General features: G+C 40.6%; 1 protein-coding gene across 1 annotated transcript in view; it reads left to right on the top strand.

Moving 5' to 3' along the window:
- The window catches only part of LOC137546808 (bile acid receptor-like), a 128,369-nt gene that overhangs the window by 76,848 nt on the left and 30,453 nt on the right, over window positions 1-21,068 (top strand). The window contains exons 2-3 of the mRNA XM_068269682.1: window positions 13,924-14,053; window positions 17,519-17,878. Of these exons, the coding sequence (XP_068125783.1) occupies window positions 13,960-14,053; window positions 17,519-17,878 (454 nt within the window). The 5' untranslated portion in view covers window positions 13,924-13,959. The remainder of the gene's footprint in view (window positions 1-13,923; window positions 14,054-17,518; window positions 17,879-21,068) is intronic.

Here is a 21,068-nt window from a genome sequence, read left to right as displayed (position 1 = left end):
ACAACAGCACTGTAATTTGCATATCACCGTATGTGTCTTTTACATGGAATAATGAGAGATATTTCACTGCACATACACTGGGAAAAAACTAATAGGGGCATTATTAAGAGACCAAGAACAATTCAACCTACTGTTTGAAAGTGATCTGTTTTAAGAATAAGCCCGATTTTTTGTGGAAAAATCAATTTTATAAAATGTTTTTGAAAGTGCTATTTTGTGATTGTGAACTGTGCTGTATAATAGGGATATTATCAACCCCTTAGCAATGCAAGGAAGCTGCCTTTCATAAGTGGGGAAACTCTTCAGGTCCACATAGTTATGCTGCTGGTTGGTACTATTACAGACCATACAGAAGGTCTAATTTTTGAAATATACCCGTACCAAAGATTTTTTCCTCTTAATTGGCCAAAACTGCTGTCCATCAGAGCTAGGCTATAAATACCAGTAATATTGTTGGGCTGGTCACCCATGGTAAAACTTTCGAAAGGTTAAGCTGCATTTTAATTAAGCACATCTAATTGAGTGTATGAATTATTATACTAATATTTTGCATTTTATTTTGTATTGTGTACTTTACTTTCCCATGCCGCAGGACACCGCTCATTCACTCCCCTTTTGTTATCCCTCCTCACCTCGTTATAGAACAGCACATGCTGCTCATTTATAGCTGAACAACATGTTTATACATCACTTGTTTTCAAAACTGTTGCCCAGATTATTTATTCAAAGTTGTGAAAGCCAACCAAAATGTAACATATTTATGTATCTTTTAGCCTGATTCCCAAAGCTACAGTAAGAATGCCATATGCAGGAAGCAATAACAAAGCAAACAAAGTTTTAACACTGTTATTGATATGAAATTCCAGGAAGGTAGTAGTCAATTCATTGATCTCAGATTGAATGAAATATTTCCAGTGGACACAATAAAATATTGGAGATCTTTCCATTCTTCATCATATGACTTACTGGTATTCTAATTGAGTTGTTGACATGTCTCTTCTTAAAGACAATGTAACCCCACTGCTAAAAAAAAGAACCCAGATACTTACCGAAGGAGAGGGAAGGCTCTAGGTCCTAATGAGCCTTCCCTCTTCTCTCCCGGTGCCCGCGGTGCTGTGCTGTCCCCGGGAGCAGTATTTGACTAAATTGGTCAAATACTGCTCCTTCGGCCGGAGAAGGTGACTTCGGAAATTCTGCGGGAGCCCGAGTACTCCCTAAGACGGCCCGCTCCACACTTTACACACGTGAGCGCCCTCTATCGCGTCATCGCGCATGCGCAGTATGGAGCCGCCTGTCTTCGGGAGGACTCAGCTCCCGAAAACTTCCAAAGTCCCCCGCGGCGGGGGCTTTGAACGGGGGAGCCAGCGCTGCACCGAGGGCACCGGCAGAGGAGAGGGAAGGCTCATTAGGACCCACAGCCTTCCCTCTCCTTAGGTAAGTATCTGGTTTCTTTTTTTAGCAGCGGGGTTACATTGGCTTTAAAGAGGAATTTTAACTGAGGTCTGAACTTCATCCCAATCAGTAGCCGATACCTTCTTTCCCACGAGAATCTTTACCTTTTCTCGAATAGATCATCAGGGAGGTCTGAGTTGCTGATACTGAGGTGAAACCCCTCCCACAGCGTGATGTCATTGCCACGGTAGTTTTTTTTACTTAAGGCCCATACACACGTCGGATTTCCGCGAACGACGGGTCGTTTGAACGTCCCGTCGTTCGCCCGCTAAATCGGGCGTGTGTACAGGCTGTCGTTCGCTTGATAAGGGTGAGTTTGAGCGAACCGCCCGGCAGATCGCTCAAACTCGCCCTTATCAAGCGAACGACAGCCTGTACACACGCCGGATTTAGCGGGCGAACGACGGAACGACGGGACGTTCAAACGACCCGTTGTTCGCGGAAATCCGACGTGTGTATGGGCCTTTACGTTACACACATTAACAGATTTCTTCATATAATGTAAGACATGTCTAGGTTATTCTAGCTCTTTGAAGCTTTCCTATGTCTAAAATTTCACAATATACTTTAATCCCTCATGATGGCTCTCATTGCCTTAGTACCATAATTTATATTTATATAGGAAATAGTCAAAACAATCCTAAATTGGTACAATTATTGTGTTCAAAGTATTTGTATTTGGGAATTTTGAAAATAAATGATCACATTCAAAAGATGCTGACCCAAGTTTTATTACAAAAGACCCCCCACGAACATTCTTTATCCTCAGTTCATCTTATTTAACCTTACTTTATTTAATGCCAAATACATCGTTATTTAACTCAATCTGCCTTCAGCAGAATTATGTCCTTTGAAATAACTCCCATTCTCAAGGGATGTGTGACTGTAAGTATTCTGCTTCTACAAACATTATAACTGCAACTACAACTGCTTCCAATATCCCTCAGGGATAATCTAATAAAGAGAGATTAAACAGCCAGTTAGTAGGAGGCAAAGAGAATTCATTACCATCAGGTCATCTGATTAGTGAAGATGTTCCTGGTAGAAAAACATTCCTTATTGTTCAGAGGAACCCTGAAGCTCAGCGAAACAGAAAGACAAACAGCAAGAGGTTAAAAATGATGCACATCATGTTGCATATAAATGCTGGTAATTAAAACAAATGGACAGCCGTTCATTTGTCTAATTGGTGCTGTCCATTTCAAGAGTGTTTCTCATAGTTAGCCAACAGTAGAAGAGTTGTGTATAAACATTCTCAGGGGTCTTAGATATGACTGCTTTCAAACATAAACATAATACGGGAAGATAACTGCCATTTGGTCCACCTTGTATCCCTAACTCTCCAGAATATTTACCCTTTGTTTTTTCAGAGCTAAAAAAATCATTATTATGTAATAAAACCCTTTCCTTTCATATGATTTAGCAAAAGAGTTCAACACTATATAGATGGCTGTTTAAACATACAGATATTTAGGATTATAATTTCTACTCTGTAATTATCAAACACACACATGACTGACTAATTATAAACAAAAAAAATACATTTCCCTGTATGTAGACTAGGCTGAACCTGAGACCAATTCAAACTTAACTTTTAATACACATTAATTAAAAAGAGTATCACTTATTGCTTATTTCTGGAATGAAAATATTAGCACTACAACTGGAAGATATGGATGACTACAAGCTAGTTCTGGCATACATCTCAATGTATAATCTGGTATATAAATCAGCTGGACCAGAATACTAGGAGTCAGTCAGCTCAGAATGACATTGTACTGATTGTGTTTGTAATGTTTTCACTGATTACTTTTGCACTATATTCTTTACACCCCCTGGTGAGGCCCCATCTTAGGGTGAAACGTAGGCTTTTTTGTGAATTTTAGATATAAAAAGTTTAGATATAGCATTTGCACCTACATCATTATATATTAGGGTGCAACTGCCATTAGAAAACTATGGTACCTATTGTGGGATATTTTCTGCTCGGTAATAGTTTAAGTTTCCCCAAATCGTTTTTTATATACATATTTATATAATTACCTGGTCGAATCTGCCGTGGCAAGCAAGTGGAAGGTGCCGGGCAGACAGAAGACAGTATTTTGGGATACTGTAGCAAACCAGAGTGGCAATAGGAAATCCCTGCAGACATGGGGATAACATACAAATTTCATGCATAGTGTACCTTTTGGGAATTGAACTTGGTACTCTATCACTGCTTTATGGTTTCAAAATATTAGTCTCCATTGGTAATTACAAAATCAAATTCTGGATGCATATTTTAGACCCCGGGAACCCCAACAATCTGGCCATACTGGCAACATATATCTCAATTACATGGGTACTCAGCCACACTTCTCCAAACCAAAGGCTAAGTTTCATAGAACTGTACTGTACACTGTCACTCTATGCTATGTTCCTCCAGTGCAATAAAAGGTAATTGTGTCCTTAACACATACAGAGCAGACAACTTTCAGGTGGGCAGATGGAGTTGCTAAGTAGTATATACAGCCTAATAATAGGTATGTATAGCTTTTTCAGTTATATAACTTAAAGGTAATTTGTAATAACTGGGATATGGGAACTGTAATTGGTGAATACACCTCACTGGCAGTCAAGCTCCTCCTACTGTTTTATTCATATTTCTGAAAAATTATTTTTATTGAGTTTTAACTATGAAAGAGTTACAATCAAATCTTGAGGGCAAGTTAAAAAAACAGTGTCTGTAGATGTACATTCAGCAACATCAGGTCATAACATAGCATACTTGAACAGCAGTCAATTGTCACACCAATGGGCAAAACATCCATTGAAATCTGTCAACCCTGAGAAATTTCTAACAATTTATTGTAAATTTTATGATATATGGTTATACACCCTCCAACTTTATACTGTATGTTATTTTATACAGGAGAATACTTTTTTTTATCTATGTTACATCTAATCATAAATTCTTTATTGGTCTTTCCACTTGATTGCATACAAAAATAACAAATGTATCAATATTTTGTCATAGTTAGACATTACAGCCTTATCTTCATCTATTATACCAAGTAAATAATAATTTGGTGTGTACATTTTAAGAAGAGATGCCTTTATTTTGGGACATAATTAAAACGTGTAGAAAGTCAGCTAGTGAGTTCTGACACCTAAGGGCCTTTTTCCACTACCCTGCGATTTGCGATTTGCTTCTAATCGCAAATCGCAAGGTACATTAAACTAATGGAAACTGCAGCAGCAATTTCCATTAGTGCGATCCGATTGCGATGCGATTTTGGTCAAAGCGCAATCGTCGTCCTGCCGCGTTTTGTATGCGATTGAGCTGTACTATAATGAGTATAGTAGCTCAATCGCAATCGCATTCGCATGGTGGAAATTGAAACGCGATTGCGATCGCGATCGGAATCGCGATCGGAATCGCGATCGCATTTCATAGTGGAAAAGAGCCCTAAGGCAACAATTACATAGAAAAATATATCTGTACATCAATTTCAACCAGAAATTTAAAAAAATGGTACAGTATAGCGGTGCATATAACATATCTGAATTGATCCAGAGGAAGGTGGTGACAGATGTCATCATTATAGAGGCCACATTTTATTTGATTTTATTTTTTTTAATTGAAGCAATATAACCTAAGCTGAAATAATTTTGGTCTAGCGCTAAGATTGTAATAATTCAGTGGGCATACATGTTTATGATATACTTTAACCACTTATGGTTCCTGGACGTGAGTCTCACATCCAAACTAGCTACTCTACAGGTTCCGGGACGTGAGACTCACTCTTTCAATATTGAATGATTGCTGCAACCAGCAATCATTCACAAAAAGTTAGGAGGAAAAAAAGTTTTTGTTTGTTCGTTTGTTTTTTAATTACATGGACAATGAGCCCATTTACAAAATAAAGTGGTTTTTTTTTAGTTTTAACCCCTCCCAGACTAATAATCCCTTTGTGTCACCTATACTTGGCCTTAAAGAGGAACTCCAGTGCAAATGATGTAATAAAAAAAAGTGCTTCATTTTTACAATGATTATGTATAAATGATTTAGTCAGTGTTTGCCCATTGTAAAATATTTTAAATCCCTGATTAACATCCTGACATTTATTACATGGTGACATTTTTACTTCTGGCAAGTGATGTAGTTGCTGCTTGCTGTTTTGGCAGTTGGAAACAGCTGTAAACAGCTATTTCCCACAATGCAGCAAGGTTCACAGACAGGAAACTGCCAAGAGTACGTACTCAGAATTTCTTTGTGGGAGGGGTTTCACCACAATATCAGCCATACAGCACCCCCTGATGGTCAGTTTGTGAAAAGGAATAGATTTCTCATGTAAAAGGGGGTATCAGCTACTGATTGGGATAAAGCTCAATTCTTGGTCGGAATTTCTCTTTAAGATTCATGGATACCTGTAATGACTGCCACCCACAGCGATTGGATGCGATCACTAGGGCGACAGCTCGGGGACCCAACGCTATATAGATGCATCGAGGTGTTGTTGTCTAGCAATGCATCTATACAGCGTTGGTGTCCCCAAACTGTACTCCATAAAGATCGCATGCAATCTCTACAGATGCACAGGCTGGCGATAATGGTACGCTACATGCCCAACTAGTGATGAAATATGGTATGTATGGTATTGTTTTAACCAAGACAAACTGAGTAATGTATTTGGAGGTGTTTTACAAATGTGGCACTTGTCATGTATAAATTAGGAAGGGAAAAACATGAACTTATAATAATTTTTGCATTTACGCCTAATTTTCCTCAATAAAGTGCCTGTGAAATAAAAAAATACTTGGGAAAAATATTACCCTAGGAAAGCATAGAATGTTTTGAAAAAAAAACCCAATATTTGTATCACTTTGTTGACACAAGTAATAAAAAGTTTTTGCTGTATCAATAGTGACACACAGCTTATATGCCAAAATTGTCAGGAACCTTAAAAAAAACCCGGAACCTGAAGTGGTTGAAGGAAAACTGAAGTAAGAGTATATGGATGCTGCCATATTTATTGCCTTTTAAGCAATACCAGTTGCCTGGCAGTCCAGCTGATCCTCTGCCTATAATACTTTTAGCCTTAGACCCTGAACAAGCATGCAGCAGATCAGATGTTTCTGACATTATGGTCAGATCTGACAAACTTAGCCACATGCTTGTTTATGGTATGGTTCAGACACTACATAGCCTAATAGACCAGCAGTGCTGTCAGGCAACGGGTATTGCTTAAAAGGAAATTAATATGGCAGTGTTTATGTACCTCTCACTGGTTTTCCTTTAAGTAAATAGTAAGAATGAGCGTGCAGAATTGATGTCTCATAAACTAAGGTGATCCTGATTTTACATTTTGAAAATAGGGTGCTTATTTAACCATTTATGCCACGCAGACGTGATCTTCACGTCCGCAGCAGCTAGAGCGCAGGGACACACTAGTCACGTCCCTGCAATTTGGGGGGTTTGCAGGCGATTGTGCGGGCAAATGCCCGTGATCATGCTGTTACCGGGAGTAGGGGGAGATTGGCTGCAAATCTCCCCCTATAAACACTGTTTTTGAACACAAACAGTGTTTACTCTTGTACGGATTAGCACAGGGGACTTTTGTCCCCTGTGCTAATCCGTACATTACCGCCGAGAGTAAACACTGTTTTTGTTCAAAAACAGTGTTTATTCTTACATAATTTCCGCCGCCCAATCGTTAAATGTATGAATCTCCCCGCCGGCACTTTGTACGCAGGTTTCCAGTGAAACCTTACGTCACTTCCCCTAGTTACAATGTAACAATATATTGTATCCTATGTAGCACACAAAGTACGGGGACATCTTGTGGCCAGATAGTAAAATATACCTACTGACTTTAGGGAAAAAAAATAATAATATGTATGTCAAGAGGGCATCTTATTATTAAATAATGGGCTTAAAATTAGTGATGGATGTAAAGCTGAAAAAATGTACCTTTATTTCCAAATAAAATATTGTCACCATACATTATACTAGGGATATAATGTTAACGTTGCAATAACCGGGACAAATGAGCGAATAAAATGTGTGGATTTTAATTACGGTAGCATGTATTAATTTAAAACTATAATGGCCAAAAACTGAGAAATAATTATTTTTTTCCATTTTTCTTTGTATTATTCCTGTCAAAATGCATTTAGAATAAAATAATTCTTAACATAATGTACCACCCAAAGAAAGCCTAATAAGTGTCGGAAAAAAACAATGTATAGATCATTTCTTTGTGATAAGTAGTGATAAATGAAAGGGAGGAGCACTGAAAGGGGAAAATTCCTCTCGTCCATAAGGTGAAAAATACTGAAATGGTTAAAGAATGTCACAGATGTTATAGCTAGCTAACATGCAGACCTTTCTAACAGTGAAAATCTTAATGCATGGGGAAAGATTTTTTTTTTTATTTACAAAAATCTGAAATATGACATTTTTTAAAATACATCACCACTTCCTCCATGCTTCTATTTCTCAAGCCGGAATTACAAATCATCTTGGCATGAGTACAAAAATGTGTCTTTGGCTTATTATCTGGAAGATATTTACAGACTTTTAATATAATTGCAAAACTGTAATTTTAATGACCATCAGCCACCCCCACAGCAAGGCTGCAACAACAATTCCACAATGATTAGCTTCTGAAGATTCTCCTGCATAGAATCTAACTTCAATAGTAATACTGTTAGTTCTGACTCCTGACTAAATGTTCAAATAGCATAGCAAACATTAAAATAAAAAAAACTAGATAGGTAGGAGGAGGCACCCCAAATAATTGTGAACAGCTGGAAAGCAGTGTAAAATAAACAATCTTACTTCGGTAGAGGAAGGATAGTAAGAAATATTCAATTTATTGAACACTTAAAAGACAACTGTAATAGGAAAGATATGGAGGCTACCATATTTATTTCATTGTCTGACTGCCTGAAAAAATCTGTATGAAAAAATCTTTTTGTTATATGTTAAAACGTGCTTGTTGTTGTGTCCTTTGGAAAGCACCTCCACCACTTCCATGTTTTAAACTTTTTATACTCTTTTATCCTGTTGGCGCCTCCGTTCACCTGTACTCGATACCAGTCCACCCTTGGTGGAAGGGCAGAAATCTTCACGTTTCTTCCTATCTACAGGGAGCAACGTCTTAATCCTGAGTGGGGACAGGGTTGTTCTCCCCACCTGCCATTACAGTCGTTGCCTATGAGGTAACCCTGGTTTGTGAGTATTACTATACTTACCTTTAATCTTCCTCCCCCAATTCCAATACATACTACACCATATTGGGCTCTCGGTGTCCTTGTGTTTCTTCTTGCTTATTAGACTGAGAATCGTAGACTGAGCAGGCACAGGAACCCACTTAAAGGGATCCAATTATCTATTTATTAGATTCTTCTTCAGTTAGCACTACTATTAAAGAGGTCACCTAGTAGATCACAAAATAGGATATAACCTTGGTTTAAATACAGATCCTCCAACTGCAATTTAATACCATGGGGCATCTTATTCAAAAGATAAAGTCATACATTTGTAATCACTGAACTTTTTGTTTTCAACACAACAAAAAGGCGCATACCATATAATATAATTGGACAACTCAAGACATCCCATCCATTAAAGAATTATTTAAAGATCATCTTTATGTGAATGTACCACAGGTATTGAGGAATAATGAATGAGGTTATTTGTGTTGGATACTCATCTGTGGTCTTGGATCCTATCATTCAGTGGAAAGCAAGAGAGTGGTCACTGGGCTATTATGGAAATCCCAGTAACAGCCACCCCTTCCCCCAGTTAGTTCAATGCCCCATTTGGCTTTCTCCCTGGAACAGGACTTATTATCTGGGGTGATTTTCCGTCATTGTCTCTCTACGTGTGATTTTTCCATCATTGTCTCTCTGCATGGGATTTGTTTAAATATTCTGGGAAACTATTATCCCCTTCCCACCCATTATTGCCACTTATGGACAATCCCATATTCCCCCGAGGGTGGAATCCCCTGGAAATTTTGGGTGGTGGGGGTCCAAAAGTATTTGCCTAGATAAGCACCAGTGGATGCAACTTTTTGTTTTCAACACAACAAAAAGGCGCATACCATATAATATAATTGGACAACTCAAGACATCCCATCCATTAAAGAATTATTTATCTATATAGGATGGTAATCTTAGGAATTATGAAGAGATCCTTCTGTAGTACATGGGTTCTATGACTGTATCATCAAGGTTCTCCAGAATATAAAAAATTATGCATTGCTCTCTTTAGGACCTATGTACAACATGTTTGCAACAGAGGGCAGTACACTGAATTTCTGTTACTACTGGGAAACCAGTATTTTTTTTTACAATTGCTTTCAATGATAAAGATCATCTTTATGTTAATGCACCACAGGTATTGAGGAATAATGAATGAGGTTATCTGTGTTGGTTACTCATCTGTGGTCTTGGATCCTATCATTCAATGGAAAGCAAGAGAATGGTCACTGAGCTATTATGGAAATCCCAGTAACAGCCACCCCTTCCCCCAGTTAGTTCAATGCCCCATTTGGCTTCCTCCCTGGAACAGGACTTATTCTCTGGGGTGATTTTCCGTCATTGTCTCTCTACATGTGATTTTTCCATCATTGTCTCTCTGCATGGGATTTGTTTAAATATTCTGGGAAACTATTATCCCCTTCCCACCCATTATTGCCACTTATGGACAATCTCATGTTCCCCCGAGGGCGGAATCCCCTGGAAATTTTGGGTGGTGGGGGTCCAAAAGTATTTGCCTAGATAAGCACCTAGTGGATGCAACTGATAATCTGAGCTGGGAACATTTTAGAGAAACTAGAAACAGAACGCTTACGGGACATACAACTGTGGCATTGGATCTCTACGTTGGTATACAACGCCAGCGGCTTCCCAATTGTGCTTACTATTTTTGAAAGGCAGTGTTTGGAGAACTCTTTAACCTGCCTGGCGTTCTATTAAGATCGCCAGGCAGGCTGCGGGAGGGTTTTTTTTAAATAAAAAAAAAACTATTTCATGCAGCCAACTGAAAGTTGGCTGCATGAAAGCCCACTAGAGGGCGCTCCGGAGGCGATCTTCCGATCGCCTCCGGCGCCCAGAATAAACAAGGAAGGCCGCAATGAGCGGCCTTCCTTGTTTTGCTTACATCGTCGCCATGGCGACGAGCGGAGTGACGTCATCGACGTCAGCCGACGTCCTGACGTCAGCCGCCTCCGATCCAGCCCTTAGCGCTGGCCGGAACTTTTTGTTCCGGCTACGCTGGGCTCAGGCGGCTGGGGGGACCCTCTTTCGCCGCTGCTCGCGGCGGATCGCCGCAGAGCGGCGGCGATCAGGCAGCACACGCGGCTGGCAAAGTGCCGGCTGCGTGTGCTGCTTTTTATTTGAGCCAAATCGGCCCAGCAGGGCCTGAGCGGCAGGCTCCGGCGGTACTGGACGAGCTGAGCTCGTCCAGACCGCCCAGCAGGTTAAGAAAAGGCATAGCCTCGGCACTCTATTTACACCTTATCACCCCTGATTCTAATTGTAAGCACCTCACATGTTGGGCCATATGCAATTCACTTTTCACCTGAGTTTTCTCCTAGGTGATATTTTTAAACTTGTCAATAAAATGCCTTTTAAGCCCCCAGAAGGCAAGAACATGCTTAAAATAATTTTGATAGTACTTTTTAAGCAACTTTTTGGTACTTTTTTTAGTTGAAAAGTACTGGAAAGTTATTTAACCACTTCCGGATTCCGGGTGGTTTGGCTGACCTGTGCTGCGGGAGCTCTTCAGCCCGCAGCACAGATCAGAAATCAGGCAGGGCGATCAGACCTCCCCCTTTTTTCCCCACTAGGGGGATGTCCTGCTGGGGGGGTCTGATCGCCGCCGCTCACATGTGCCTAGCAGGGGAGGCTCCTCAAAGCCCCCCTCCGCAGCACTAGTCCTCCCTCTGCCTCCTTCCCTCCCTCTCCCGTCCCCCGTGTGCGGCGCAGGACGGAAAGCCGTCCTGCGCCGGATAGGATAGGCTTTAGCCTATCAGATGCCGGCGATCCCCGGCCAATCAGAGGCCGGGGATCGCCGATCTCCTCTACGGCGCTGCTGCGCAGCAGCGCCGTATATATGTAAACACCGGGGAAGATCTTCCCCGCGTGTTTACATTTACCCTGCGAGCCGCGATTGGCGGCTCGCAGGGTGTTCACGGAGACACCCTCCGTGAACTGACATGGAACCACTTCAGGATTCAGGGGCGTAGTTAAGCGTACGCAGAATCCTGAAGTGGTTAAAATCAAAGATGAAAAATTATCTCCTAGGAGAAAACTCATGTGAAAAAGAGAATTGCATATGGCCCGTTAAGTGGTAGAAAGATGTTAAAGAGCATACCAAGGAAGACTGGCAAAAAGTTTTGAATACGGTCTCTCATATTTCAGTTAACCTATCAATCAGTGAGGTCTTATTTAAAATGCTCATGCAATTGTATTGGGTGCCTCCCAGGTTGATGCATCCGCCAGGCGCAGGTTCTAGGCTTGTTTCCAGTTCTGCAATTTCAAGGGAGATCTGCTCCACCCTCGGTCATGCCTGAAGCTGTAAAGGTGGCCACACACGATACAATAAAATGATCCGATTTCACAGTAATTCGATAAAAACGATCGTATCTCCCGAAAAAATCGAAAGCTTTTTTTTTCATTCGACTGAAAAATCCGATCGGATTTCTCGTTTTCTTCGATTTTTATCGATCCGGAATGCCAGATATTTTTCTTCAATCTTTCTATAGATTGTATGGTGTGTGTTAGATTGCCGGTTTATTAATATACACACCCTAGCAATTTTGTCAGAGTATCCAATCATTTTTATCATAATTGGGGAAAAATTGAACATAGGTGTGTGTGGTACATTGGTCAGATTTTTGAAATGTTACAATCAGTCAGAAAAATTGATTGCAATTCTTAAATTGAACAGATATTTAAAAAATTGTATGGTGTGTGGCCACCTTCAGATGTTGGATCTTCAGGTTGCTGCAACAGCGGTTCAATGAAGATAAGTAGAAAAAGAAGCTGCTCCACCTCACCACATATCACTGTGCTGTGTGTAGAAGGGTGCAGGAGACAGGAACACCACTCCTAACAACCATATGAAGCAAAGTTATCCGTACTCCTTCATTGTATTAAAAATCCATATTTTTTTCGATCATCATTAAAAGGTACAACAGTGGTACATGCCAGCATAAGAGCTGACGCGTTACCGACCCTCCTGGGTCCTTAGTCGTAGCTACTGCTGCCATGTACCATGTACCATGTAGACATGGTACATGTGCCTTTTAATGACGATTGAATAAAGATCTGAATTTTTAATATGATGAAGGAGTGCGGACAACTTTGCTTCATATGTTCAATAAAGATATTCCACTTGATCCTTGGACAGCGTTATTGCATTTCCATATAGATACTCTGTCAAGAAACCAAATGCATCTTGCTCATTTTATTCTGGTTGCCACCAAACAGATCATAGTTAGGGCATAGAAAAAAAACAAATGGCCCCTTATGATAAAGTTCTTATGTACTATATTCCCCTCATGAGTCTTGCTGGTAGGTAAGGGGGAGTTTCAGTTAGTAATTACAAAACGGAAGCTTGGCCAGGTATATGAGACAGTTCTTCTGCCTGATCATTGTATTATAATCATACAGGCATTTGGAGGTTCATTATTACGGTTTTGGATGACTGTATCTCTCATGTTTGGTTTATGTCATGTAATGTTCAGTTTATTGACAATTAAAAGATTCAATAAAAATATTAAAACAGAATGTAGGGGAGTGGGAGAATGTGGTACTTAATTTATTTATCAACCACAAAATAGTATGTGAGTTTGGTGAGTACCTTTCCACTTGAGTTAGTTGTTGGAAATATGCTGAGCTTTGGAAACTTTTAGGATTTTATGTTTTAAGGATGTGAATTGCTCTAAATTTAAAGAACAGGTGGGTGTACTTTAAGAACTTTTTGTGAGTAAAGACTTTTTGTGAATCTGAACACCTTATAATGAGTGGGATTAACATAGGCTGAAATAATAAAAATAACATAGTGTTTAAACCAGTTTAATCAGTCTTTTCTATTACCTTGCAAATAGCACGGGCGGGACGAGGGGAGCGCCCGTTATTGGCAAATAGCAGAAGTAAGTTACCAGCGCTCGCTATGCTGCACCACCGCAGCATAGCGTGCACTGAGAGTGCGCTCCTGTGGCTGAGGTTAATTACGCATGATACGCTGCCACTAGTGCGCGTAGCATGTAGAGTCTTAAAATTAAGGCACACTGATTAAATAGCACGAGTAACGGGAGGTTACTTGTGCTATTTTTGTTACTTGTGGAATGTAAAGTGAAATCATATGAGGGAAAACAACCTTAGACAGATGATCTATGGTAATGCTATTGTAATAAATTCAGACAATGAAAGGATTAAACTAGAATTTCTTCTACATTTCATTTCTTTCAGGATTTCTCTACAGCGAAGGTGAATTAACAAGGGTTAATGAGACAGTGGGAAGGACTGGAGCAGACTATGGCAAACAGCTATGTAACAGTTTCTGATGCATACTGTCTTGCTGAACCACTGCCTTACTATGGTGAGCCAATTTATCAAACAAGAAATATGTGATAACATTTGACACTTTGATAAGTGGTATAATTATAAGCTGGCAAATAAGACTATATATGTGTATACAGTATACATAGCCGTGATAAAAAAAAGAAAGTACACCCACTTCCAAATCTAAGGTTTGGTTTCTATCAGAATGTAATAAAAAAAAAATGTTGGGGTCCATTAGAGGAATACAAACTCAGAAGAACAAATACGCATAGCAGATTCATCATGTCTTTTGCAAGCATTAATTTAAAATTCAGAAGCAAGGTGTGAAAAATTAAGTACACTTCCTAAGAATTATCACGGTAAAGTAAGTAATGATTATTAAAGTAATTACCCAGGTGCTGCTAATCAAAAGAACTTGATTAATTGATCTTTACCAAGTGGGTTCTTTAAATGCTTCAGTTTTTTTTAATAAACAGAACAGCATCAGACACCTCTTTCACAACATTTTGCAATTCCAGTAGGGTCCGTGGTATCTGTGATGCAGTCTCAGTGTTATGCTGAAAGGAATGTATATTCTGTGCAGTAGACACCTTAATTGACTGCTTTTAAAAAAGTTGCTATCTGCTGTGAACATCAGAAATGCATAGACATTTTTGCAGAAAGTACCTGATCACTTTGTTATTTCTACCTCTTCTGCTCTACCTATTTAAAAAAAAACAAACATGCACTTATCCATGAAATCTGCCCCTACTGTTATTTAATGCAAATAATCAAATAACATGAACTTATGTGCTTGTGTTATTTTCAATTCATGTTTGCCAGATGTCTACTTAGGCTGTATTTGACCTCTAGCTTAATCAGGTGGCGCAGTAGTTATCCTCAAAGCTGTAAAAACCCAGTCTAGGACTGTTCCATGCATAGCCAGCTTTAGAAATGCATCCTGAAGGCATATAAGCATGTATGTCTTAGTAGATGGGTAAGATTATTATCTAGGTGGGTTTTGCATGTTCGCAACCTGTCCATCATTATCAGGTAAGTGTGTGTCCATAAAGGACACCTGAAATGAGAGGGATATGGAGGCAGACATATTTATTTCCTTTTTAACAATGCAGATTGCCTGGCTGTCCTGCCTTTAATACTTTTAACCATAAACCCTGAACAATCATACAGATCAGATGGTTCTGACTGAAGACTGACTAGATTACCCACACACTTGTTTCAGGTGCGTGATTTAGTCACTACTGATGCCAGAAAGATCATCAGGACTGCTAGGCAACTGGTATTGTTTAAAAGGAGATAACTATGGTCATCATATGCTTCTCACTTCAGATTCCCTTTAAGCAGACCAAAAACAACATCATACCATACTGAATATATTTTGCTCAAGAGCAAAATATACAATTTTGTTTCCAAATAATGTGGCAAAGAATGGGACATGGTCGAATATTTCATTGACTATTATTATACGCTATGTTGCCTATATTTGTATACCATGGCTTCCGAGGTTGGCCACCCCACAAGAAATAATGCACTGTTGGTACAGTTTTTTATGTCACTGGTTATACTGTAGATTGTATTCTATTTTATAAACAGGGCATAACTGTACTGCACACATTTAGATTAGTGTCTAGAGCTGCATTTTTGTGGAACATTAATTGCTTCTTCCTGAGGAATTTAGATGTTCTGGTGTTATCCTCTGGAAGCTGAAAATGCATAGTTTAAAGACAGATAAAAAATAAAACAGGCTTGTGTGGTCTGGAAGAAATCATGTTACACGTATAAAGTTCACATCGAATTAAAACAGCGTTACAGCTCCATGAGAAATGTTTTCTGTATGTGGCAACTGGGCTGCTTAGGACAAAAATAAATAGGTGATGCCACTAAAAACCATCACTTAGGGCCCATTCACACTAGGGATCAGAAAACGCTAGAAAAATCACTAGCACTTTGCCACAGTGATCTTGTATGGTATAATACCCATACCCACTAACTCACCTCCTTGGGATCCAGTGCTGCATTTTTTCTCCATCTTCCAGGCGGCGCTGTAACCCTATAGTGAGATTGCTGGCTGTTGTCATGATGACAGACGGCGATCTTACTAGGAGGGAAGCAGAGCCTTGGAGGAGAGGAAGAAGATGTTAGGATCCCCTGTGAGGTGAGTGAAAAATGCCCGCTGCATTGCTCTGCATAGACCTGCGGCAGCTACCATGATTTCAGCTCAGGGTTACCGCTCCTGGCATGTTTTTGTCCACCTCAAGCTGGACTCGTGATTACCATAAGGAGGTTAAAGGGCATTTTATGAACAAATTGTGAAAATATCACCTAGGAGAAAAAGTGAATTGCATGTGGGCCCATGGTCCATATGCAATTCACTTTTTCTCCTAAGTTTTCTCCTAGGTGATATTTTCACACCTTATTAATTAAATGCTTTTTAAGTCATCAGCAAGCAAGAAAATACTCCAAAATAATTTTGGTAATACATTTTCAACCACTTTTTGGTACTTTTTCAATTGCAAAGTGCTGAAAAGTTTTTTTTAAACCGAATATGAAAAACTTAGGAGAAAAAGTGAATTAAATATGAGCCCATGGCCCATATGCAATTAACTTTTTTCTCCTGAGTTATCTCCTAGGAGATAATTTTCATCTTCGATTTAACATAACTTTCCAGCACTTTTCAACTAAAAAAGTACCAAAAAGTAGGTGAAAAAGTACTTTCAAAATTATTTCGAGTATTTTCTTGGCTTCTGGTGGCTTAAAAAGGCATTTTATTGGCAAGTTTAAAATTATCACCTAGGAGAAAACTCAGGTGATAAAGTGAATAGCATATGGGCCAAAATATGTTGCATTTTCCACACCTCTAAAGCTTGTCTAGTTTACAGAAATGAAACATTTATTTCACAGGGTGGGGGAATGCTCACAAATGAAGCGATTTTTAGACATGTACACAACAGTTTGGGGTAACTATTCCCATCTCAGCAAGGCAGCTTTCTTAGTAACAATGTGAAGTGTATGGAGAGAGAGAAAAACAACAGGGATCTGCACAAACAGTAATTGCTGGTATGTCAATTTTATGAAGCTTGTGAAAATATTTGAAATACATAAAGGTGCTTTGATAGAACATTGTTTTTCTTAGGGATCATTGCTCTTTACTACTAAAAGATCTAGTTCAGCTTTTAACACCCTGTGGCCGGCACTACAGGTGAGCTTCAAGTGTAAAAAAATGAATTTAACCATTCCCACATCCTCTCCAGTGTCTTTAAAAAAAAAAGGTTAAATAGGCAGGTCAATGTGATGAGAGGTACACATGACTAGACTAGAGGCTTAATCGCATTACTATTGTAAAGAGATGCAACTAAATCTGGAACAATTTGACAGCTTAAAATCCCACATCCTTTATTGCATTGGCTGACAGAAAATGGTGGGTAGGATCTCAATTATGGCTATGCCAAATGTGATCAGTAAAATTAGTGCACTGCCAAACTTTTCCATTTTTGTTTTACAGATGTTCTTCCAGAGCACATTAATTATCAACTCCCGGACTCAGACTTCCAGGCAACTCCATACTGTCAGTACAGCAATGTGCCTTACTCTCCTGTGTTGCAATCTCCATCATCTCAGTGCCATTACAGTGCATACAGTCTGGAGAACACATACGGAGATGGGCAGTATGTCCTTAGCACCTGTGACTTCAGTAAACCAGCCAACATGACTCACAGTGTAGAAGAAATGTATCCTACTATGAAGAGGCCCAGATTTAGTCATTCCAATATCCGGATGAAAGGGCATGAAGAGCTTTGTGTGGTGTGTGGTGATAAAGCATCTGGCTATCACTATAATGCACTTACTTGTGAGGGATGTAAAGGTAAGTGATCAATCAAAAGGAAATTGTGAGAAAACGCGGAAAAGCCGCTGCGTGCGCTCAGAGTAAGGCGGCTGTTTCCGCGTCCAACGCGGCGGTCTGCACGCGTGGGCCTACATCTGCTAGTATGGCCGAACGCGGGGAAAACGCTGCATGCCTTGATAGCGGTGCGGCGGATTCCGCGTCCAGCACGGCGGGTGCTACGCAAGACATGTCTGGTGTGGCTGGGACTGATAGTCCACGCAGGTTCAGAGGGACGCGCGCGCGCGCTGAGAGGCAGAACTTTTATGACAGCCAGAAGAGAGTCAGCTGACCAAGCCGGTCAGCTGACGTTGCAACCAGTTCCCATTGGTCCAGCACTTAGGGGAGGCGCTGGATAGCGCTGTACTATATATACTGGGTGCTGGTCATTCACTGGTTGTCTGCCGTTGCGATCACTACGTGGAAGCACTCAGACCTTATTGTCAGAATCTGTGTTATCATTCTGTTATACTTCAGACTAGTCCCAGGGTGTTGATGATCAAGGACCTCACACCCAAAGATTAGGAATCTGTGTTTTCATTCTGTTATACTTCAGACTAGTCCCAGGGTGTTGATGATCAAGGACCTTACACCCAAAGATTAGGAATCTGTGTTATCATTCTGTTATACTTCAGACTAGTCCCAGGATGTTGATGATCAAGGACCTCACACCCAAAGATTAGGAATCTGTGTTATCATTCTGTTATACCTCAGACTAGTTCCAGGGTGTTGATGATCAAGGACCTCACACCCAAAGATTAGGGACTTGTGTTACCATTCTGTTATACTTCAGACTAGTTCCAGGGTGTTGATGATCACGGAGCTCACACTCAAGACTAGGCATTGTTTATTATCTGTTATGACCTTCTGCTTTCCTGACCACTCTTCTGTTCACTGATTCGGTGATACTCTGTTGCCAAACCCTGCTTGCCTTAGGATTACCAAATCAGCCTCCTGTCTTTGTACCTTGTATGTCAGTGTGTTGCCGACCTGGCTTGTCCGACCTTGAGAGCTATCTCCCCAGTTAAGAGATAGTTCACAGATCAGTCAGTGGCATCCTTCTATTGGTGTCACTCACGCTCTGGTCCTTCCCTCTCCCAGTCTGACTCCTCCCCACGGGAGAGTCTCAGGCTGTGGAAAGATACTACTCCAGCAGTATTCCTTACTGCCTTGTACCTATCCTCCTGGTATTGTTCTCAAAGTATTACTGTTGCACCAAACACTCATATCTCTCAGGTGTCCAGAGGTTAGTAACATATCTGATTATCGGTGATACTGCAGATCATCAATAATCGGGTATATATCTGTATTCTTGGTGATACTGCAGATCACCAATAATCAGACCCTCTCTGTGTTACACCGATCGTTACAGAACGGCAGACCAAAAAATGCAAATGGATGCACTCACCAGCCGTCTGGGCACACTTTCCACTTCGGTGGAAAACATCAATATCGTGCTGGGCAGTCACCAGACGGTAATGGACGCTTTGTCTGGATCTTTACAAACCCTCCAGACGGCTGTGAAGGATATGCGATCTCCTCTTAGCACAGACATACGTATGCCTGTACCTGAAAAATTTTCTGGTCACAGATCTGACTTCCGAAATTTTAGAAGTAGAGTGTTATCATACTTTGAGTTAAGACCTAATTCTTCAGGAACTGTGGCCCAAAGGGTTACCTTTATTAAAACCTTGTTATCTGGCGATTCTCAGACCTGGGCATATAGCCTTCCCACCAGTCATCAGGCCCTGACCTCTGTAGAGGAATTTTTTAAAGCTATGGCTATAATTTACGATGATCCAGACATTGCCTCGACTTCTGAACGGAAGCTCAAACTTTTACGTCAAGGCAAGAGTCCGGTTGAAGATTATGCTGCTGAATTTAGGAGATGGTCAGTATCGGCCAGGTGGGACACATTTGCCCTTTTAGATTGTTTTTTATCAGGGTTGTCAGACGAGGTCTCCGATCTTATGTTAAGTCAGCCGGAACCTAAGTCCATCGATGAAGCTATTTCATCGGCCATCAGGATAGATCGCCGTTTGCGATATCAGAGACAGACCCGGGGTAAAAATCATGTAAGAATGGTGTCCCACACTGCTCCCCCAGTAACTCCACTTCCACCCGCTTCACCTCCACCAGAACCAATGCAGATTGGTCGGTCGAAATTGTCTCAAGTGGAGCAGAAACGCAGAATCTCAGAGCGTCTCTGTCTTTATTGTGCAGAGGGGGGTCATAGAGTACAGAATTGCCCTAAGAAGTCGGGAAACGCTACTGCCTACGTGTAGTCGGGGGTAATACCCTAGGCAAGCAATTGTTACCCCTAGATGATAAACGTTTGCTTCTTCCCTGTACCATTTCATGGGGAGATAGGTCTGAAGTCACTGAAGCCTTCATTGACTCAGGCTCAGCAGCAAATTTTATGGATTTTGAATTTGCAAAGAAATTGGGTATTCCGGTCACCCCGGTAGAACCTCAGATACAGGTTACTGCAGTAGATGATTCCCCTTTGCAGAGTAACAGTCCTCTGTCACAGACTCCAGAAGTCAGGGTTGCTATCGGGGTGTTGCATAGGGAAGATTTGTTTTTTTTTGTGTTACGTATGACAACCTCCACAATCATTCTTGGCATGCCTTGGTTACAACTTCACTCACCTCAGATTAACTGGGCTACTGGTCAGCTAATGAGCTGGTCTTCCCAGTGTTTTCATCATTGTTTAGCGAAGGTAACATTAGGTGAGACCAAGATTCATGTGGAAGGATTGCCAGATCAGTATTCTGAGTTTGCGGACGTGTTTTGTCCTAAATCGGCCGATAAACTTCCTCCACACCGCCCTTTCGATTGTCCGATTGATCTCCGGTCTGGTTGTATGCCCCCTAGAGGTCATCTCTACAATTTATCTGGGCCCGAAAAGTTGTCCATGCAGGAATACATCCGTGAAAACTTAGCTAAAGGGTTCATTCACCCTTCCCGGTCGCCTGCTGGTGCAGGTTTCTTTTTTGTTGCCGTGCATTGATTATCGGGGCCTGAATAAATTCACAGTAAAAAAAATCGCTCTCCATTGCCTTTGATAGACGATTTATTTACTCAGGCCACCAATGCTAAGATTTTCTCAAAATTGGATTTGCGGGGTGCATACAACCTGGTACGGATCAGAGAGGGCGATGAATGGAAG

This window comes from Hyperolius riggenbachi, chromosome 2 (genome assembly GCF_040937935.1).
Source record: "Hyperolius riggenbachi isolate aHypRig1 chromosome 2, aHypRig1.pri, whole genome shotgun sequence".
Taxonomy (NCBI): domain Eukaryota; kingdom Metazoa; phylum Chordata; class Amphibia; order Anura; family Hyperoliidae; genus Hyperolius; species Hyperolius riggenbachi.
Note: the sequence above shows the minus strand (reverse complement) of the source record. Positions and strands in the feature narration are given on the sequence as shown.